Raw genomic sequence first — 23,456 nt, 5'->3', positions numbered from 1 at the left:
GTACCACGGGGGGTGTGGGAGGGGCTTTAGGCACCTTGGACTAAGTTGCCTTGCCAACCAAAGTCGCACTCTTGCGTGATTGGCCCAAGTGGTGAGCCGCCCCGCTCACCGCTTAGAATGTTTGATTGACAGCTAGGCTGAATGAATGTGGGTTTCTTGCATAAAAGCAGGGCTTTTGGGACTGGAACTTCAGAAGTCGCCACAGGACCTGAAAATCCGAAGAGGGAGAAGCTGAGCCGACCTGCTACGACGACACCACCGGTAGAGCCCTGCTGAACCAACTCACCACTTCCCAACGACCGAGGAGATCTCCCTGCTGGAGCTCCCTACTGGTTGTTCCCACCAGTCAAGTAAAGAAGACTGCTGGAGAGTCTTCTTTACTTGACTGGTGGGAACAACCAGTTTACCTTCTTTTCCGCTTCCAAGACGTCCAAGTGGTCGAATTGCCTGTGGCAAGCACCCCGGCAACTGGATAGCCACTTACCCTTGCACCGCAAATAAAAGGACCGCTCCTTTTAATTGAGAACTCCGCGGCTGGTTTCTTCCCTGTCAGTGCAACGACCACCTGCTTTCCTCCACGACAAGATCCTCTCTTCCCCCGGACGAAGCACCGACTTGCACCCGCTGCAAGGAACAACTGCCCCCGCTGGAGCGTTCTAACCATTTTAAGGTACCGTGTCCGCCAGGCCTCCCTTTCTATAGATTGCTACAAGGTGACAGTAACTCAACCTTTTGGACTGGGCTGGCAGCCTGACCATCTAACTGGTCCCTTTCTGTTGTCCAAAACTTTTCTGAACCTTTATCGAGACTTCGGTTCACTTTCAACCGTGTGACCTTGGACACATTTCTCGCGGATCCTCTTAAAGTGGGCCCGGCTTTCTTAACTTTAACTTCACGGTTTTAACCTGCCTTCTCTTACTGTGTTCGTTTTAAAGTTTTGGGACCTGTTCTATCGATGCTTTGCCTTTCTCTCCCTTTTTAACCAAGTTATTAGAGTGCCATCTTCGTTAAGCGCTCACCATTGTCTGAAAATAAGTGTTGCTTTACTTGAGACTTGTCTAATAACCGTTTAAGGGAGTGTATATCTTTTAGTGACCGTGTTTTTGAACTGCTTGATATTAGTGCCAGTGTGTTTACTAGATGTGTTTTTAAATAAATAATTATATCTCTTTTACACCAAGCTCTGGTCAGTGTTTGCTTGTTCTACTGTGTTCTCTTGACCTATTGTGAATGCTCTGTATACTGCCTAACTCTTCTTGAGAGAAGTCTGACTGCTCAGCCACAGCTACCAGGTAAATCTGGGTGGTGCAGACTGCTACCAGTTGGGTTTACTGCCAAACACCTGTAGTCTTAAATATTTTGCAGTGGTCCCAGAGGGAACTGCACAGGTTTCTGTCTAACAGGGGGTCAGGTTCTCCATCCAGAGGTCAGATCCCTCAACCTTCAAGCTTGGCTTCTGAAAGGTTGAGGTATAAGGATTGGGACCTCCCTGAAGACGTGATGGAGGTGTTGCTTTCGGCCAGACGGCCGGCAATAAAGTCCTTGTACCGTTGCCGTTGGAGAAAGTTCTGCGACTGGTGCAGGGTTCAGAATGTGGATCCTTTTTCATGTGACATTCCTGTGGTTCTGTCTTTTTTGCTTTCTTTAGCCCACAGGGGCTTGCAAGTGGGTACCGTTAAAGGTTACCTGGCGGCGCTGTCCATATTTAAGCGCTCGTCTGAGGAGTGTTCTCATTTCTCAGTTTCTGAAAGGGCTCACTAATGTGTTCCCTCCGTCACCTTTCCAGGTGCCCGGTTGGGATTTGAACCTTGTTCCCAAGTTTCTAATGGGTGCTCCATTTGAGCCTTTACATTCTTGTCCTTTGAGACTGTTAACCCTTAAAACATTATTTTTAGAGTGAGATACAGGCAATTTCAGTTAAGCCACCCTTCACTGTGTTTCATAAGGACAGGGTTGTCCTTCGAGTTAGTCCTTCCTTTCTTCCGAAGGTGGTGTCGGAATTTCATTTAAGCCAGAAGGTTATTCTTCCGGCATTTTATCCTCCTCCGCATCCTGGTAACGAAGAGGAGAGGCTCCATAGGCTGGATCCTAGGAGAGCGTTAAGTTTCTACATTTCACACATGTCCCGGGTCAGAGTGGACGATCAGCTCTTTATTGGTTACGCTGGAAGGCGTTTGGGACAAGCTGTGACTAAGCTGACTTTGTCTAGATGGATTATCTTGGCAATTTCTGAGTGTTACCGCCTGGCGGGGAAGGACCCTCCAGTAGGCTTACAGGCCCATTCGACTAGGGGTATGGCTGCCTCTACTGCTCTGCAGAGGGGTGTTCGTATTCGTAACATCTGTGATGCAGCCACTTGGGCTTCGGTTCATACTTTTGTACGTCACTACTCCCTAGATACTTCCCATGGGCAGGATCTGGCCTTTGGCAAGGCGGTCCTTTACTCTGCAATTTGATTGGACATTCTAAATGTGTATATTCTAAATTCTTTTCCCACCTCCTTACGTTGGTACTGCTTTGGGAGTCTGTCATAGATATGGAATACGTCGGAGGACCCAATCCCCTCGAAGAACAAGTTACTCTCTTACCTGGTAACGTTCTTTCGATGGGATGGTCTGACGACGTATTCCATATCGCTCCCTCCCTGCCTACCCCGCTACAGAATTCCTTAGGCGATTGCAGCTTACGTTTCCGCAAGGCTTTCTGTGGTCATACTGGCAGTAGATTGGTGCCACACGTTCTGGGGAAAAAACTACAATTGAGGCTACGGGCGTCGTGCGTCCTACTTATAACATCCGGTGACGTCGGCTCGACGGAGGCCCTCAAGGAAGGCGTATCGACGTCATCGACGCAGGACGCAGATGCCAAAAGATTTTCCGAAGCAGCACAGCTGTGGTGATTACTGTCATAGATATGGACTACGTTGTCGGACCATCCCATCGAAAGAACGTTACCAGGTAAGAGAGTAACTTGTTCTTCTGAAGCTTGTATTTGATTAGATTCACATGCTATGCATAGGCCGACATCTAGTGGTAGCCGCAGAGTATTACATTTTTTGTTTCCGAAAATGGATAAGGGACGTCGACAGGGCGTGCCAGTAATACTATCCCTTGTGTGACGTCCACTGTACCCATGGTCCTTCACGCTTCAAGGTCCCTCAGATTGTTTTGTTTCGGACATGAGGTATACGATATGATATGATAGGTTATTTATAACGCGGTTAATACCCAGAGGTTTCTAAGCGTGTCCCAAGGATCGAACCTGTGGTGCTCTGTCTCGTCTTTTTTCCAAGGCGAGCACGTTGCCCTTGAGCTATCCTCCGGAGACAAAAAGGTAGCATAAAGTGTAGTGTGAGTACAGATGTAAAAAAGCAGATGAGTAGATAAAGCCAGAAAACATCTATGCACCTCCCACCCCACAGGGGTGAAAGGGTGGGCGCATGTGAATCTAAGCAGATACAAGCATCAGAAATACAATTACGGTGAGTAATGTATCACTTCTGAGGCTTGTGGATCTGCTTAGATCACATGCTATGCACAGATTAGCAAGCAGTGTCTGGAGAAGGTGGAGGGTTGTGAGAAAGTACAGAAGCAAATAGATGTTTTAGCATCACTTGTCCCACCTGTGAATCTGATTTAGAATGTGTGTCAATGCAGTAATGCTGAGTAAAAATACAGTTATTATACCCGCGGTTATGAGGAAAAAGTTTAATAAAATATATAGATTATTTTTAAAGCTACAGTGAGGTAGGGGGTGGGCATGGGTTAAGTCCAGTAGTGTTGTAAAATGTACAGTGGGCAAGGCCAAAAACCATGGCTAGTGGCCTGGTAGTGACTCAGCGTGTTCCCATTGCAAAGGCCAAAAGCACATTTAAATTATAAGAGAAGAGATTTACAATAACAGACAGTTGCATATTGGGGAAAGAGCATTATAGGGGACATCAACGGGAGTACGCAGAGTTAAGTCGGTCATGACGTCCCAAATGCGCTGAATTTTAGGGGTTTTGTTGCAATACATTTGGTCAATTTAACTAAAGTTCTTTCAGTGACTAAATCGGCAGACAAAACACCCAAAGACTGATAAACTTTCTTTTCCAATTGGGTTTCTACATCAACGAGAAAAAGTCTAGTTCCCAATCAAATAAAACAATTTCTGGGAGCCATCTTAAAGACAGAAGAGGAGCTGGCTTTCCCGTCCAACGAGACAGTACTAAACATGCTGTTGCAAGTACCTTACTACATGGCCGGTCGCCAGATAACTTTATGCAAAGTAATGCGCTTGCTGGCGATGATGGCCTCATGCAGAGGGGTGGACTGGAAATAATTTTCAAAGTGGTCCCATATTAGACATCATTTTCAGTAAACTCAAACCTTTTCCTATGAGAACATTTGGAAATAAAATCGGTTACCACACAAAGGAGTCTCAGGGTACAGAGGCCTATGGGGAAATCTCCAAAGTTCCCTAAAGGCCAGTCCACCTTTATCCTGCTCATACAGGCCAAACCACTACAGATCTATAGTCAAATGCTCAATCCTGTTTACAAAACTGCCGGAGGGGTGAGGGACATTACTGGTTGAAACTTGTGATTTTTCTTACATTTTGTAGTGGAATTGCTCCTCTAAGGGAACACAGCGTATATTGCTGAAACAAAAATAGGCTAACCAGGTTTTTCACAACACTGTCCGTTCACTCAACCATTTGTAAGCCATTCTATGGGGGGGGGGAACTTCCTGGAAGAAAGCATAGTTTCGGATCGAAACGGGGATGAGGGTATGCAAATGAGAGCAGCTGCTGCGCAGCATGCATTGCCAGAAAAGTGGAAAACCACAAGTAACTCTGTAGAACAAACAACAAACTCTGCAATATTGCAGACTTCATGAAATGAAAGCATGGGAATTCTTTGGAGGGCCAACCTGCAATTGTAAGAAATGCCAAAGCCAATAGGCCTGCCAGTATACAGAGGTGGCTTTACAAAATACATCTTTGCCTCTACATGACAGATATCTGTTAGATTTGGCAATACTTGTAATCATCTTAAGTGACCCAAGGCTTCAACAACCACAAAGCACGTCTTCGAAAATTAAAGCCCAGGGTTGGGCCATGATGTCCCAGGTAACATGGGTTAACTGCTAAACGTGACGACCCCCAAGCAACAGAAATACGGGTCCATGACATATGGGACCTTATGGCAGAGGCGCTAAGTTTCATTTTAAGACAATAAAGGAATCAAAAACAGCTGGCTAAGAAACATTTATGGGACAGAGATCTACATTTGATAGAAGCTAATCAGAAATTATCAGATGTGGGATGTTATGACTTGAGTAACTGGGAAGTAATGCTACAAACCAAAATTGAGTTTGATGCTTTCATTAGAGAATGGAATAACATCTTCTAGATTGGGAGGATGGTTTGCTCTTAAAATGAGATTTTCCAAACATTCCCATTTTATATTTCATCCCTAAAGTATGTAAGAAATGCAATTAATCCTTCAGGGAGACCCTTAGCCCAGTTACCTGCTAGAGAATACCTCCAAATATTTGGACAATTTTCTACAGCCATTTGTGAAAGATCTGAATTCTTATATTTGTGATACTCCAGATGTATTAAAAAAATTAATGATCTGAAATGGGAAGCAGATTATCTGCAGTTATCGTTTTGGATGCAACTTCTTTGTACATTAGCATCAATTATCATAATGGCTTGAAGGCATGCAAGTAATTTTTGGGCTAAATCTGTGAGCTTTAAACATAATAACACGATTATGACATTACTGAAATTGTATTTGGAACACAACATTCTTATGTTTGAAGATCAGTTCTACAAGCAGAAATGAAGTACAGCAATGGGCTTGTATATAGCTCCCACATATGTGAATTTATACATGAGACGGTGGGAGCTCACAGAGGTATGGTCAGACAAATATGATCATCTCATAGAATAGATTTGTTGCCATCTTTTTATACATTATTTGTTTTTAATTTGAAAGGTACACAACACTCTTTGAGGAACTATGTAAATGTACTTAACAATAATAATATGAATCTTAAATGGACTTCAACTTGTAGTTCCGAAGAGTTGATCTTTCTATATGTACAATTCATCATTAGAGAACAGCTCCATAGCAAGTAGTTTAGAAAATCTACATCTTCTAATTTGATTTTGCATGCGAGCAGTCATCACCCTAAATCATTAAGAACATTCCATAAAGTGAATTTATTAGGGTGAAATGTAAATGTTCCAAAGAACAAGATTTTCAAAAAGAGGCTGAAAATATGGGAGCACGTTTCATAGCAAGAGGTTATCCACCGAAAGTAACTGATACAGAATTTCATAACACTAAGAAGGCAAATAAAATTTGCTAAAATCAATACATTCAAAGAAGACTAGATGATTCAGTCAAGTTTATTACCCAATTCAGTTCTTAAACAAATGAAAGGAGACCGATTTTAGTTAGACATTGGTCCGTTCTCCCAACAGATTTGGACTTGAAGGATATTATTGGAGACTCTTAAATCACATTCTCTAAAGCCAGATCATTGAAAGATAATTTCTCCTAATCTACCTACGAAAGTGAGTGGTAAGGGTAATTGGTTAACTAATTTTAATAGTAAGAAAGGTTTCATCAATTGCAATGATTGAAAACGTGTGAATTGGCAGAACTGAAAACCACAGTAACAAATGGGAAGCAGTGGTTTATTAATCACACTATTGGCAAACTAGGTTTGTAGTTTATGGAATAGTATGTCCCTGGGTTAAGATGTATATAGGGTCTACCATTTGTCTGCGAAAGGTCAGAGTGCTACAACATTATAAGGCAATCAAAAATAGGGATGGTAACTATCCTTCAGCAGTCCATTTTGAAGAGTTCCAGGATAGCATTCCGGATGGATTTTGATTCTTTGCAATAGCTCAAATGCCTGAACACAGAAGAAAGGGCAACAGAGAACGGAGACAGACTGTTAGAGTCCAAACTCGTTATTGAGATGAATACTATGAAACCAGCAGGACACAATTCAGATGAGGAGCTATCAGTACATTTACATGGATAATAAGTATGCTAAATTAGTGTCATGCAAATTGATTTAATAATGATGCTATTTACAACAGTAACAACTCTGGTACATGTTTGAGTTTAAATACACTGTGCATTTGCACTTCATTAAGAATTCTAGATTTTTTATATTAGAGAATCTCAAGTGGTCTATAACTTGATAAAGAATTCATGTGCAGGTTAGAATAATTTTCTTTCTTTAAACAGATTAGTGTGCTAAATAAGAAATTACAAATAGAGAAATTCTGGTCCATGTTTGAGTTTAAACATAGCTTGCAATTGTATGGTATATTCTGATAATGAATGAACAAATACCTGATAACATTTATATGTTAATGACAATAATTCCCATTAATTTGCCATATGAGAAATTGTCTTCGAAACATTTATTTTTGCTGTGTAGTTGGTAAGCCGAAAAATGTTTGAGAGAGAAGTTTGTTCATTGGAAATTATGTAATGGTGTGTGCTGCTAATTGTAAATGGATGACATTTTGATAAAAATTGACAAATGTGTTTCTCATGTAGGATTTTAGCCCACTTCGGCGTATTTTTGATAACGAGATTGTGGTGAGTCACGAGGTGATTTGTTGTGCAACATGTGACTCTGAAGGGGATCCATTTTCCTCGGGCGAGTCACGTAATAACAGTGAACTATGTAGTTTACACACAAACAAAATTGTTTTTTGCATTTGCAGTTGGGCTCCATACTAATGATAAAATCAAACATATAACTTGGTTCAAGCAAATATGTATCAATGAGTTGTGACATTTGCCAGCATTCATTGTTAGATCGTTTATACATTGGAATTAGTCCATGGCCGCCTTATTTGCCAAAGGTAATACAGTAACATTGACTTTAATCACATATGTAAGTAGAGAACCAAGTTCATTAGCAGAAATGAAGGAGCCACTGTCGTAAATATGACACCAGCCTGATGAAGTCCCTTCAGAGGGATGGGATGTGTGGCAAGTGATGTTTTGCCATAGGAACAGAAGTTATTTTTATAAGTCCATGTTTCAATCCTTTTGTATGGATAAACACTGAACAATAAATTAAACTGTGCACTTTACAGTTCCAGTGCCCAGGCATTGTTTTGTTTTTTCCAATAATTGCTACCATGATATTTGAATGCTGCGATTGTTGATTACTTGTTTAGAGAAATATTCAATAAGCAGTATAATACAGGTACATACTCCGATGCATAACTTTTAGTAGAAATACTAGAATAATTCCCTAGCAGTTCATAAGTCAAGCCATAAAATGGATTGGGCATTGTGCCCTAAAGTCATTGGTTCCAAAGTTATACTTTTCAGGTAGGTTTGCTATGTGATTGAACCAGTGGTTGCCAAAAAGAATATGAAGGATTGTAACAGGAGTCACCAATGTGAGGCAGCAACATGTGATCTTCAATGAACATTTAAAGGGGCAGGGTCCAGCACACCTTCTGTTGATGCAAGATGTCTGACAATGAAGAAACAAGCAGGTTTTGGAGTGAATCAAAGCAAAAAGAAAGGGTGTCCCATGGAAGTATACCAGGAAAGCAGCAAAAATAAATGGCTCTTAACAAGCAAAGCCTGGCCAAAAATAGCATCTGATCTGGAGGTGGTGCCCAGGATGTAATGCTTAATATTTACAAAAAGAATGTGTCCTTGTCAAAGTATTCACCTGGCAGATTACTTTTAGAGGTATGTGTTGATGGAATACCACAGATGCTGCCATTGACCCAACCACATGGATCACGGCCAGGACAACAATCTTTTAAACAGTATTATTCCGGTATGCAAGAGACTTCTGTGGCAAAGTTCAAACTAAGTCAGGTGACAAAAGGAAGATAACATACAAGAACAGGCAATAGGTTCTCCCAGTCTAGAAGTGGTCCCTGTATGCTTTTCCCTCAACCTTAAAGGGGGTTCCAAATGCCCTAGCCCAGGCTCCTTAGTACCAAATGTAGTAATGCAAAGCAAGTTCACTAGAGCCAGGGTACCCAACTATTTAAGTTGTTCTTAGCCTAGGGCCACCTAAAGGTCATAGTCTTATCTCTCTATTGTCCCTTCCTATGGGACGTAAGTGGGGTAGTCTAATCACCCTGGCTTGCCTTTCTTTATGATGACAGTCTTTCGACCTTTAACCTCACTCTTAGCTCGCTGCACCTGTCACCACTCTTATACACACTCCTAATTCATTCTCTCTCTCTGCCTCTCTTCCTCCTTGCCCTCTGGTCTTATTGCTTCTGTTCATTATGTCCTTAATCACCACCCCCTTCTAATCTGCTTCTCTCTAGATTTTCCTTCCTCACTACTACTGCCTCCACTCTCCTCCACCCTTTTGTCTCGCACTTCTCTCTACTTCCATTCACCTACTAGTCTACCTTGTCCCCATCCATCTCCACTGCCCCTAGATCTGCTGATCTTACCTCTCTCTCTAACTTGCTCATTCACGTATTTACAAATAGCAAAATTGGCATCACTCTCTCAAAGCCAACACCTTACTTTTACTCTCACCAAACACACCAAAACCAAGTCCTCCTCACTGCACTGCTCCGGTAGCTTGGTCCTCCTTTTCAAACCTCAGGCCAACATCTTCAAGTGACTCAGCTGGCTTTTGATAACTCTCCCTCTTCTTATAAAGGCGCTTCCTTGACAAGAAGAGGGAGGGCTATCCACTGGCTACTTCAGTTGAGCCTCCACTGACTACTTCAGTTAAGTTTTCATGGGCCAATCTGTTTCTACTTTAACTCCAACTGCTCCTGCCTGCTCCCCTATTGAGTTGGAATTACCCCTCAAAGTATTCATAAGGGCCTTTAGCCCTGCTCCCTTTCCAGTCTCCCTTATTGTCCAGTTATGAACATGTCTGAAATTATCCTCTAAATGTTACTGCCGACTTTGCTTTTAATGTCTATTTACTACATGAATCTGCGTGCAGTAAGGTCAGTCTTGCCCTTTAGTGGAAGTGTTCAGACATTTTTGAACTCCGAGAAGGGAATATTATTTCTGGAGCGAGGGCAGGCAGAAAACATAATAGGATTTTACTGGAAACCAGAAAGCGTAATCCTATTTTAAAATTAAGACCTGTGGGAGAATATAAGACATAAGAAAATATTTATTTATTTGCTTATAGTAGTCTTGACAATACAAATATAACCATAAAGATCACTGTGTTGTAGATTAATAAAAACCTCAAAATCTGATGTTCATTAAAGTAGTTAAAACACAAACTTAAATAAAATCAGATTAAATATTTCCCAAGCAAGAATCTAAACTTGTTTAGTGAACTAAAGCTTTATTAAAAAAAATATTTCCAGCAGACTCATGCACAATCAGCAATACATAGTTAGCCTATTTAGTGTGAACCATGTGTTGGGCATGTTTCTGTGTTGTGCTGCTACAGTATTTAGTGTTGTAACCAAAAGAACTACAAGAACATATAGAATCTATGTAAGGGGCCATTTTTATTTATTACAACCCGTTCACAATTTTTTTATCAATCTTTGTACATGATTAAGAGAACAGAGTGTTCACCATCACTAGCTTACCAAACTTAAAGGAGGGGTGGACTCAATATTTGTTTATAGGTGTAAACTGTGCCTATACCCAAAAAGGTAAAATAGAACATGTTACAAGTAATTTTCAAATGCAGAATCAGCAACTTAACATGCTCCAAAGCCCTGTTTTTTTAAAATCATGCATGCATCCATTTTGTAATATTTATATGTGTTTGTATGATTCAATGCCCTGGCGGCATTTATTAAACACCAGCCCCATCCAGCATGTTTGTTACTACCATCAGCGCAGTGAAGTCTAAAGACACACTGTGGTGTTTTAACTTTCATAAAACTGGGTGTCTTTAAAATTGCATGCTAAAGATACACCAGTCATATGAAAGATATCACACGGCCAGCAGACATGCCCGTTTAGCTGAATGTGAGTAGAAATTCTGCTATATAGGTTATGTTTGAGGTGTCTTCACGGTTGGAAGTTTCTTTAGAATTCAACTGTAAAGACACGGCAAACATATCCTGTTATAGCTGAATTCCTACTCACATTCAGCTAAACAGGGCATGTTTGCCATGTCTTTATAATTGAACTCTAAAGACACAGCATGTTTATAGCTTTTGTAAGAATGGTGTATATCTCATTACCAGAGACCCAGGATGGCATTCTTGGTCAGTGCCTGATATCCACTGTTAGGGAGAATTTAATTCCTGTGCCAATTTACTTTAACCTTAGAGACCCCCAGCTCTTTTGTTGGATTCAGGGCTTTTTTATCTCCTGATTGAGAGGGACTTTTTTCTCTCTCACGTTTTTTTTACTAACTAGGATTCTTGTGTTTCTTACTGTTTAATGGAGTCTGGTAAACTCCATAGGCAGCTGCGTTTTGCATTGCGACACACAGCACCTTTTGTGCAGCGTCACCGACTTCCCTTAATGTTTAACTACATTTTCTTGGGTGAACTACTGGGGGTCTCAAGAATAGTAAGATGACCCCCGTCTTACTTACCTTTTCCTTTGTGGGTCCAGCACAGACCACCCTATGTGGAGTGCTGGGGGGTTACATAGTAACTCCTTTATCCCACTCCTAATGTAACATTCTGTTACACTAACTCACTTGAATGGCTGGTGGCAGTGGTCTCTTTTTTTTACTACCTTGTGCCATGTATTTGCAGGCTGAATTCTGAGCTGCAGTACAGCAGCCATGGATGACCATCTTCTCAAAATGGCCCCTGCCTTCTTTTTTCACCATTTCTTCTCAGTTTGTTTCTTCTGGGCTTTTACTCTGTTTGAATCGGGTTTGATTCCTTTGTGTATTTTGCCTTTGGGAGATTCAGCCCTGAAGCCCGCCCAGGCTCTAGTGTGCCTGGAAAGGAAGGCATTGAGGGAGGGTACCAAAACTTCCCTGTCCTAGGTCTCTAGGTGTGCCTGAGTGAAACCAGTTCTGATTGGTCGACTGGCTGTCTTGCAGGACAGACCCCCTGCAGGGTGACTGACAGCCTAGGGCTGTGAATGAATGGGAACTTGCTTAAAAGGTGAGGCTTTTTGGACTACAGGCAGAGTCGATCACTGGAGGACAACATCCGACGAAGATGTGAAGAGACGCCAGCAGCACCCTCCTGGACTGCGAAGTGCCCGGTGAAGCCCTGCAGCTGTCCTGACCTTGTTTACGTTTCGACTGGGAAGACCCGCATGGGACAACGACTTCCTCCCTTAGACTGGTGCGGCCAACTAGACTCAAGACAAACTCCATTTTTGCTGTGACTTCCCAAGGCTGCAGAATCCCAATACACAGGGGCCCCTGACCATCATCGAGTGCATTGTCTTCCGAAGTGCGAATCCGGCCAAAGCTTTGTGGGCATCCAGAAGACCCTACAGAAGCAGAAAATCTTCATCCAGAGACTCCTCTGGTCCAGGAACAAGGGATAAAGTAACCTCTAACCGGAGCTGTTCGTTCTTCTTAGGCGCTGAGAAAAAGGTGTCAAAACCACAAAGCTGCTTAAATCAAGGAGAAACCATAGCTGCCGAGTCCCTCTCTTGAGTGCTACTGCAGGAGACTGCCAGATGTCCTCCCTTTCGTCACCGCAACCAAGGACCAGGAACAAGGATCTGCTGCACTGGAACCAGAAGGCATCCAGCAGGAACACCTACTTCAGTTCATAGGTACTGTGGGGCTTGGGGTACATCAAACTTTTGCCATTTGTGGTGCTTCTACCTTGGGGAGTGCTATTTTACCCTCGTTGGAGTGGACCTCAAATCCCTTGCACTGGCCTTTCAGCTTGTGCCTCTTCAAGGTGATTCCTCTTTACGTTGCTGTGATTTTCTATTTGAACTGACTATTTAAACACATTTTCTAAGAAGAAAGCATCAGAACTTTGAACTGGCCCATTGACATTAGCTGTCCTGACTCCCTAAAGGCGCCCTTCTGAAACTATTGGCTTTGGCAGTGCTAGTTCCCTTACAGGTTTTAATTGTTGAACACTATTATTGCTGTGGCAGTAAGAAACGTTGAGAGAAAGTATTTGCGCTCAAAAGACTGGATTCATTGACACAAATTTCACATAACATATAGTTCCAAAAAACAAAGTCTTGTTTATTCTGCATTGGTTCCAGATGCGAAAAACAGCCGACACGTGTTTCAACCCTTTTGGGTCATTCGCAAGGCCCACTCAGTGAAATGAATCATGCACAATCTTTATAAGGTTCTCCGTGAATATGTAGCTTGATTCCAATGCTTTCCTGTTCGTTGTAATATATGTGTCACCAGTTATAAATCTGCCTTCCTTATCTGTCCGTCTTTTTTCTCGGACAGATCCCAGAGCCGTATTCCTGTCCTCAATGGCGCGTAACTCAGGACTATTATTGCTGGGCTAAAAGACTGCCTGCGTCCCTCTGGGAGCACCTAACTTTTTGTAGAATACCAGTATGCTCTGATCTAACTATACTCTTACCCTCCCCTTCTAACTCAATACTGCAAAGGTGATACAAAATAAGTGTTATTACTGACCTCAAATGACATCACTATGGGCTGGAAAATATATAACATATGAAAGAATTACTCACCTGCTTTATTGTTCACTTTTTAAATTGAATCCCAACTTGGGGTTAATATTACTACTAGTTGCCACTTTTAAAAGAATACTTTAAATATCTAAATAAATATTTACACTATTACTTTAAGTGTGTAAGTGTTTACTTGGATAGCTGTATTTACTGACTTCATTGTACAGCTCACGTTACCCCGCTCAAGTTAAGCCTGGCTTCTCAGTCACACTACCAACATGTGTAGTACAGGCTTGTATTAAAAGGTGGGTTACCTAATACCAAGGGATACATCTTGTGTAGTCCCACACCAGTTGGACTGCATCAATTCTTACCCAACATCCACCACAAAATATAAACATTTGGCGCATTAGGGAACAAAAGGTCTAACAAAAAGATCACAAATATTTACACCAATAGCACAAATAGGCAAGACAATGGTTTGATTTGGAGACACAAGACTGGGAAAGAGCATCTTGTACATGACTTATGATTGCAGAGTGATTGATTGCACACGTCAGTGATGTTAGTGCTGGGATAGTTGGCAGGAGTGTGCATCACTTACCTTTGGTGGGAGTCTCCCTTCGGTAACAACTAGGGTGTCTCCACTGCATATCTTCAGCTCCTTTAGGGTGGCCTTCTATGAATAGACAGATCAGAGCACTCAGTATTGCACAAACACATGAAACACACACACACACACAAATAACAAAAAGGAAACTGACATACTGCACCAGAACAACATGTGGGCGCTGAGTATTACATAAGGGTGCGCGGTACAAGACTTGATATGAACTGAGAGTAGAGATGTGCTGCACAATATTAAGTGAACAACTACTATGAAAACAAATCAAAATATAAAGTTCGGTGACTGAATGGACACATTATCACTATATTTAGTTAGAGATAGAGGTTTAAATTGTACAGCACACTATGACCTGAATTGTCTCTAGCCATCTTGAACTATTTAAAACTTGGATTTGGCACCAATTAAAGTTGTGGGTGGAGACTAATAGGGTCTGAAGACTTCAGAAGGGATGCACAATTGTTATATTGCCCACTCTGCCCTCTGCTTACTCCTCCAACCCGCCACGTCCCAACCACTTTCTTTGCAGAGCCAGGTACAATGAGGCTGCCAAAATGGCAGCAGCGTGTTGTATTAGACCACAAGAGCACTTTAAATTATACTGGCATGCACGCAGCTCCCAATGTCTACAATTGTGGGTTGCGCCCACTGCCTACCAGTGCAATATGCATCCACTGGCAACTAGTATATCATGAGTTACTTGACTCAGGGACAAGCATCCTGTACAGATGACCACGTCCCCCTGACAAGGAATCAGGGGGATGAAGCAAAACAAGTCAGAAAACTAGTAAACTATAGGAGGAAGTAGATAAGGCAGTCAGAAATTATACCAGTGACACAGATCGATTTTACATTAGAGCAAGAGCCTTCCAGAACAGGAAACTGGAAATTTAAGGATAAAACAGCAAGAAAATCCAGGAAAAGAACCACTGGAAGGCAGAGGACTGGAGTGACTAGCAGGGAGTAGCCCTTTGCAGCAAACCATGATGCAAACAGTTTGGGAGGCACAGTGTTCTTTAATTCTGCAGCTTTTATACTGCAACGTCCACCTGACCATGTACACACTGCCTCAAGGATTCAGAGAGTGAACCTCTGGACAACCACAGAGGAGGCGCTCATCATCTTGCATGAGCAGACTCCAGAGCGCTGGGAGGGCTTCCAGCACCACAAAAGTTAACAATCTGCAGACCATAGCCCACAGCAGAATGTAACAGGGGTGCCTCAGTGCCGGAAATCCCAGCAGTGTGAGTGCCACTGACCACTACTAAGAGCTTTATCAACTGCCCAGTAGTGCCAATCCTTCACCCTGCCAACTTGTGCTAGCTTTTTTACACTGCCACCAGTGTTGGTGTTAGGAAGAAAGTCAATTTTTGCTTATTTTCTGTAGCCACCTGAACATTTTGCAGACTGTGCTCGCTTGACCTTTCCTGCAGTAAGTCAAATCCAGAGCTCACTGGGGATATCATTCTTAACATTTTCAGCTTCCTTCAGAGTCCCCATGACTTCCAAGGCAACCTCACCCAGTTTATCTTGGTTCTGGACAATAAAACAGCTAAATGAGAATCCAACAGGGCACTGTTGGATACTTCCTGCACTCTAATCAAGGAAATAAACTCTTCCAAAGAAAGCATGAAGACCTGAAGTAAAATAAGCCAAATTAAAATAATTAGTATACAAACGGAATTTAACTTGCATTCTAAATCTCATATTGATATAATCAAAAGTTCTATGGTTATTAACATAATAATACAATCAACAATTCCATATGGGATACATTACTCACTGTAATCGTATTTCTGGTGCTTGCATCTGCTTAGATTCACATGCTCTGCATAGTCCGACATCTAGTGGTAGTCGCAGATTATTACAATATTTGTTTTCAAAACTCGAAAACGCACATGGACAGGGTGTGATAGTAATACTATCCCTAGTGTGACGTGTACTGTACTCATGGTCCATCACGCGTTGAGGTCCCTCAGATTGATTTTTTCTGACATGAGGTTGCATGAAGTGTAGCGCAAGTACAGATGTGATAAAGCAGAAACAGTGATAACCCAGAAAAAACATCTATGTACCTTCTACTCCAGTAGGGTGGGTGTATGTGAATCTAAGCAGAAATACAATTACGGTGAGTAATGTATCCTTCTGGACTTTGTGGATATGCTTAGATCACATGCTCTGCCTAGGTTAGCAAGCAGTATTTGAAAGAGGTGGGAAGGGAGGAGTGAGAAGGTACAGCGGCAAAGAGATGTTTTTAGAACCGCTTGTCCCACCTGTGAACCTGCTTTAGAATGAGTGTCAATGCAATGATGCTGTGTGGACGTATGGATGGAACTCCATGTAGCAAATGGCATCAAGAGGGATGTTTGTAATGAAGGCTAAAGTAGCTCCTGTACCTCTGGTAGAGTGAGCCCTGGGAGTGAAGGGTAAAACTCTTTTGGATAGGGAAAAGCAGAGCTGTATGCATTTGACTATCAATCAGGAGATTATGTTTTTGATATGCGATTGTCCTCTCCCCCAGGTGCTATGGAAACAAAGAGTTGATCTGTTTTCCTTTGAGGTTTAGTTTTGTTCATATAGTACAAGACGGCACTCCGTACATCAAGTGTATGGCGGCTTCTCTCAGCTGAGTCAGATGGATTTTGAAAGAAGGTAGGAGGCTCTATGAATTGATTAACAAGGAACTTTGAAATTAACTTAGGTGAAAACCTAGAATGTGTTCTGAGGACAACCCTGTCTTTGTGTATTATGAAAAAGGGTCTTGTATGGACAAAGCCTGTTGCTCACTGACTCGTCTTACAGAGGTGATGGCTACTAGGAAAGCAGTTTTGTAAGTCAGATGTTTTAGGCTGGCCTTGTGCATAGGCTCAAAGGGTGGACCTATGAGCATGGAAAGCACAGCATTAAGATCCCTACCGGGAGAATGGTTGGAAATTGGAGGTTTAGCCTCTTTCCCCCTTCCATGAATACTTTGATGACAATACTTTCCACCAGGACACCTTGTTTTGTGAAGTGGTGTAAGCTGACAGGGCTGCCAGATGTACTTTGATAGAGTTGAATACTAGGCCAGAGTCTAGTAGGTAAAGAAGGTAATGTAGGATGTTGGCTGGGGACCATTCTGTTTGGTTTAGTGTTTGTGATCGGGACCATATAACAAATCCTTTCCACTTATTGAAATAGCAGTGTGTGGTGTTGGGTTTTCATCCCTCCTTTTGGATATCCATACACCTTTGTGGAAGATTCAAGTGGCCACATTCTATGACTTCAGGCGCCAAGCTGCCAAGTTCATAAATTGAGGGTACGGATGGAGACATGCTCCCTTGTGTTGTGTTAGCATGTTGTATGGGCACGGGAGCTAGACTGGGTCACACATCACCAGTGTCAGCAGATGTTGAAACCAAGGTTGTCTCGCCCACATAGGAGCAACCAGGATTAGAGTTACTTTTTCCTGGTGCATCTTGTGCACCATTTTGCTCAAGAGTGGAGTAGGGGGGAGCATAAGCACATTTCCCTGACCAGGAAACCTGGACGCAAAATCTGGGCATTGTGCGTTTCGGCTCGTGGCAAACAAGTTTAATTGGGGGAGTGTGACCCCATTGTGAGAATATTCTGTCAAGGATACGTCTGTCAAGTTGCCACTCGTGTTCCTCTCGTAGAGGGTATCTGCTTAGAGTGTCTGCCAGACAACTGGGTTCCCCTGGAACATGTTGAGAGGTTAGGAACATGTTCCACTTGAGTGCCCACTTCCATATTTTTTGGGATAGCTTGGACATATTTTGAGAGTGTGTGCCTCCTTGCTTGTATAGGTAGAACACGGCAGTGGCGCTGTCTGTAAAGACTTGCCCTGTCTGACCTGCAAGATGTAGCTGAAAAGCCTTAAGAGCCTTGAGGACTGTCAAAAGTTCCAGGAAGTGGATATGTCTTTGGGCTGTAGCACGTGTCCACAGGCCATGGGCTGTGTGGTGGAGGAAGTGTCCTCGCCGTCCGGTGAGTGAGGTGGCTGTAGTTAAGATCGCTTGTGCTGGTGGAACGCAGAAGGGTTCTCCTTTTAGCAGGTTGTCCTTGGAACACGAGTGAAGGGCCTGTACCAGAGTTAGCAAAACAACCACTAGATCGTCCCACTGACTGCTTGCCTGAGACCATTGTTTCGCTAACCATTCCTGCATTGGGTGCAGGCACATGTGTGCAACCAAGTGAATGCATGAGGCCATCATCCCGAGCAAGCAAGCTCATTGCTTTGCGTACCATTATCTGGCGACCGGCTTTGTAGTGAAGTACGTGCAACATCATGTTTTGTACTCTCTCGTTTGACGGGAAAGCCAGCTCCTCTCCTTTGTCTTTAGAATAGCCCATAGAAATTGTTTTATTTGGCTGGGGACTAGACTTGATTTCTTTTCTTTGATGGAGAAGCCTAGATTGAAAAGAAGGTCTATTGTCTTTTGTGTATTTTGTTTGCAAATTTGAGGAGATTCACCTGTAATTAGCCAGTCGTCCAGATAAGGGCATACTGGGATTGACTTTTTGCGCAGGTGTGCTACCACCACTGCAAGCACCTTTGTGAACACTCATGGAGCCAAAGCGATGCCGAAGGGGAGAACCTAGAACTGGTAGTGAACTGCTGCTAACTTGAAACGCAGAAATGTCCTGTGCACAGGGAGCATTGAAATATGAAAGTATGCACCTTTCATATCCAATGTTGCCATGTAGTCCTCCCGTTTTAGGAGGGGGGGAGATTACTTCTTGGAGCGTGGTCATGCAAATCTTTTGGGGTTTGGCATATTTGTTTGGAGGGCGCAGAGCTAGTACTGGGTGCATGGAAAGGTCTTTCTTTGGCACAAGGAAGTACGTTGAATAAGCACCCTTATTTACCCAATTTGCTGTGACCATCTCTATGGTGTCCTTTTCCAAAAGAGCCTTTACTTCTTCCAACAGTACATGCTTTTCTTCTGGTGTAATGTACCTGTCTTGCTTGGCTGGTTTGGTGGTTTTTGTAACAGTTCAATACAATAACCTCCTTACAAGGTGGATAACACCCACTTGTCGGACGTTATCCCCTCCCATGCGTGGGTGAAGTGTGAAATTCAAACTCATACTGGAGTGGCATGGCAGGGGATCTGTAGCAGTGCATCATTGTTTGGGAGGGGTGGAGCCTCTCCCAGGTGAGGCTCTGCCTCTTCCTCTTGACCATTTATTTCCTCTTTGAAACCCAGAAGAGGAAGTGTGTCCTTGTGATGGGCCCCAAGATGAAGACTGTCCCCCTTGAGTATAAGCGGAAGAGCGTTGAGCTCCCTGACCCCGAAAAATCTTCTCGAGTTTGAGGAGCCCCGTTGTACGTATGGCTTGTTTGTTTGTTAACTGGCCAAGGGAGTTGAGAGTGCCATACCCCTCCTCTGTGTTCTTGAGGGCGTCTTCGAAAGCCTTACTGTCTCTATCTTTAACCCAGACTGTCAGCCAGGCGTAGCGCTTGATGATCGTGCTTTCTGCGATGATGCAACCTGCATTGTCTGCTGCATCAAGATTGTTTTGAGGATGCAGTTGGATAACTTCTTGCCCTCTGCAATAGTACTTAATAGTTGCAACTTTAGGGTTTCTGGAACAGCTTCAATCAGATGTTCCATGTCATTCCACTTGTCGCAGCCGTAACTTGCGAGAAGTGCAGTGTTTTTGTTAATGTTAAAGGATACCGCCGCGCACTATCACCACCGGAGTGGTCCCCTGGTGCCTCGGAAAAAAAAGGGAGGGGGGGAGAGTTCGTGGGAATGAGCTGGAAAAGTGCAAGAGAGCAGTGATGTGCTGTTGGTGGCCACAGCCTGGTAACTCCGTTTGCTGGGCTTGGGGTGTTTTCCTGTCAGTAGTCGTGTTCTTTTCTGAGAATCTATGTGTGGTTTGTTTTGTTGTTGCATTGTAGTGAAGTTTGGGCCGATTGTTGTGTTGTAGGCTTGTGGTTGTGTTTGGTTAGAGTTTGAGAGGGGTATGCAGAGGGGTGCATTTGTTAGTGGGTTGGTTAGTTGGTATTGCTGTCTGGAAGCGAGGCACTAAACTTCCGTATTGTCTCCAGGTGGGGTGCGCGAGCATCTCTGCGTCTCTGTCCAGATCTGTGACCGTCCGACACTCGCAGTCCCTTTCACACATGGCGTCCACTCACATTCATAATCTTGCCCAAGTTCGGCCCTGGCCACCTACAGCAAACCTGTCTGTATGTGACGCAGGCAGGCATTTGTGTGTCCCTTCAAATCTGGCCCTGAGAGCATTCCCAATCCAGTCGGTGCACGGCATCGGTAAGCCAAGGCTACTCCATCCATATGTGGCAGAGGTCGGCATTATCATCTTATTCAGTTGTTCATGCAGGCTACCACGCCCAGCCCCTTCGAAGCATGGCACATGCCAACGCTTGCAATTACGTCCAGTGGCGGCACCTGCCATCATTCACCACTTCATCCGGTCTAGGCCCATGCCAATGTTCACAGTTTAGTTCAAGTGTGGCAAGTATTCAGTTGCTCATGTAGGCTACCGCTCTGAGACCCTTCGAAGCGTGGCACATCCCAAAGCTTGCAATTATGTCCAGGGGCGGCACCTGCCATCATTCACAACTCCATCTGGTCTAGGCCCATGCCACTGTCCACAACTTAGTTCAAGTGTGGCAAGTGCTAACATTCACACAACTCTATTCAAGTCCGATACCTGCTGGGAATTATGGAGCAGGTGAGGCAGTTGGCTAGGGATGCTGATTCTGTCCTCGTGGGTGTCGCTTGTGTCCTATTCGACCTAGCATCGTCTCTCTTGTTGTACTAGGAGTTTCCCTACGTCGGTTCTAGATGTTGTCTGTGCCATCCTTAATTCTGTCATCCTGTTCTTTGTTTCTCACACAAAGAACAGGATGGCAGATTATTTTGATTTTCAATTTGAATCTGTGAAGTTGAAGAGCCAGGTTTTTAGTAGTTTTCTGAATAGTAGGTGGTCTTTGGTGTTTCTTATTTCCTTCGGGATGTTGTTCCAGGTTTTTGCAGCTAAGTGGGAGAAGGAGGAGCCCCCAAGTTTTTTCTTAAAGTATGGTTTTTGTTCCAGGCGGATTTCGTTGCTTGATCTGAGGAATCTCGTTGGCTTGTAGATTGTTATTGTCTTTTGTAGGAATTCAGCTCATGTCCGCTGATTGCCCTGTGTGTTATACACATTGTTTTGGATGTTTGACTGTGAGCCAATGCAGAGTTTTTAGTGCTGGAGTGATGTGGTCTCTTCTGTATAGTTTGAGGAGGAATCTGGCTGCTGTATTTTGGATATGTTGTAGTTTCTTTAGGAGGTATTCTGGCATCCCGAGATAGAGGCTGTTTGCATAGTTGATTCTTGACATGATGAGGGCGGCGATTGTGAATGTTTTGCGGGTGAAGGGGAGGAAAAGTAAGATTCTTCTTGTTGTGTGAAGGAGGAAGAAGCACTTCTTGATTATTGCATTTATTTGTGGTTCTAAGGGTAGGGTGTTGTCCATCAGGACTCCCAGATTTTTTACTACCTTAGATGGTGTTGGTGCGGTTCCCATTTCCGTTGGCCATGGAATGTAGGTGTTGTTCTCTTGGTTTATATATATAATCATGATGTCTGTCTTTCCTGGGTTGATTTTCAAGTTGTTGGCGTTCATTGTTAGTGATTCTGGCTTGATAAGCCGCTGAGGAGGCAACCTTTCTCCCGAAAGCATACATCATATCTTGCTTTCCTTGTCTGGCGGGGCCTCAGCCGATGCCATCGTTCAGGTAGTGGTGACGGCTAGCAAATCAGGTTTTAACTACCCCTAATATACAGAGGGCTAGTGGGTGCTGGCCTGAATAGTTTCTCTATTCTGTGATTATCCACCCATGTGAGATTAGGCACAAATAGGGAAGGCTGTATCAGAATTTGCACAGACTGTAGCTGCGGAATAAACCAACTGTTTGTCCCCAGAATATCTTCCACAAAAACCTTGTCGACTTGTGCCTCTTGAGTGTCAGTATCAAAACGTTGGGCAAGCCTTCAGCAGCAGTTCAATATATCATAGTTGGTTGTCAATGGGAGAATCTGCCACCGGCTGGTCTTGGTGGTCAGATGACTGGATGACGTAGCTATCATCATCTTCGTCGTAGTATTGATCCCGACCATCAAGGTCCCCTTGAGAGACAGGGTCTTGTGACCCTGAGAGATCATCATTGTACATGTCCTGAGAGGGGTCTTGGTAGGTCGGGGGGCCTAAAGCAGAGGTGCTAGGCTGTGGTTCAAAACAATGTTTTGTGGCAGGGGGCTGGTGTGCCGAGGCCCCTAGCTGCGAGTCATCTGTAAGGGACTTTAGTTTTTCAGGATGCTTGTCCATAAAGTCCACAAAACATGACATCCTCTAAAATATGTTATGAAATTGTTCTGGAGTATAGTCGCATGAAGGTGGGAAGCCTGACATGGTAGGGTTGGCTTGGGGGGGAGCCTGGTTCTTGTGGTGCATAGCTCCCGAGAGTGTGTCTACAGGGGTGGGGACGAATGTACAGCCCGAGTGGTTTTTGGAGGACAAAGGTGTCTAGGATTAGGACTTTTTCTGTGACTTTGCAGTTAGCAGGGTAGCACAGACATGTTTTGTTGATAAATTCTTGTATTTTTGGGGTTTGTTTGGGAGACGCTGATAAGCCTTTTGTCGCATGTTCTTAGGCACACGAAAGTAGAGCCTTTTTGTGCGCGGTGCTTGAACCGACCTTGGGTCCGGTTTCGGAGGCCTGTCATGAGGCGAAAGCATACGCGATGGCCCAGAGGACAGGGAAGACCAGAGGCTTTTTCCACGGACACCGTGTGGGCCTGGACGCTCAATGATTTTGTTGAAAGTCAGCTGTGGGGTATGTGCTTTGATTTCTTGGACTTCTGTGTGCTATGGCCGGCGGGTGTCATCTCCGTCAAAGAGCTGCCGGCCTGCTTATTGGAGTCGGAGCCCGCACATGGGTTCCGATGAGCCCCGCTCATCCTCAGCGTCACTGAGGACACTGATACTGCCCTCACTGGAGTTCTCCGTCACGTTGATGGAGGCCTTAGCCTGCATTGCGTGAACGGCCCACCGAGTGGTGTATTGAGTGTTTTAGGTCAAAAAAGTTTGCAGGACTTGCAAAGTTTTTCGGGGTGCTCCCTAGGGAGACAGTAATTGCACACATGGTGCGTGTCCTTCCACAGGAGTTTTTGATGGCAGGTAGGGCAACATTTTTGTCCATTATTAATTAAAAGGGCAGTTTGGCGAGAAAATTGGAAAGGGGTGGGCAGAATGTGCACTCTAAAGAGGTCAGTATGAAG

At 43.7% G+C, this 23,456-nt stretch overlaps 1 protein-coding gene across 4 annotated transcripts in view; it reads right to left on the bottom strand.

Moving 5' to 3' along the window:
- USP40 (ubiquitin specific peptidase 40) overlaps positions 1-23,456 on the bottom strand; it is a 2,045,603-nt gene that overhangs the window by 711,793 nt on the left and 1,310,354 nt on the right. For all 4 annotated transcript variants that reach the window (XM_069616007.1, XM_069616010.1, XM_069616008.1 and 1 more), the window contains one exon: positions 14,148-14,222. In XM_069616007.1, coding sequence (XP_069472108.1) covers positions 14,148-14,222 — 75 coding nt within the window. The remainder of the gene's footprint in view (positions 1-14,147; positions 14,223-23,456) is intronic.

This window comes from Ambystoma mexicanum, chromosome 9 (assembly GCF_040938575.1).
Source record: "Ambystoma mexicanum isolate Mex_15411 chromosome 9, UKY_AmexF1_1, whole genome shotgun sequence".
Classification (NCBI taxonomy): domain Eukaryota; kingdom Metazoa; phylum Chordata; class Amphibia; order Caudata; family Ambystomatidae; genus Ambystoma; species Ambystoma mexicanum.
The sequence above is the reverse complement of the archived record's forward strand: the minus strand, read 5'-3'. Positions and strand labels throughout refer to the sequence as shown.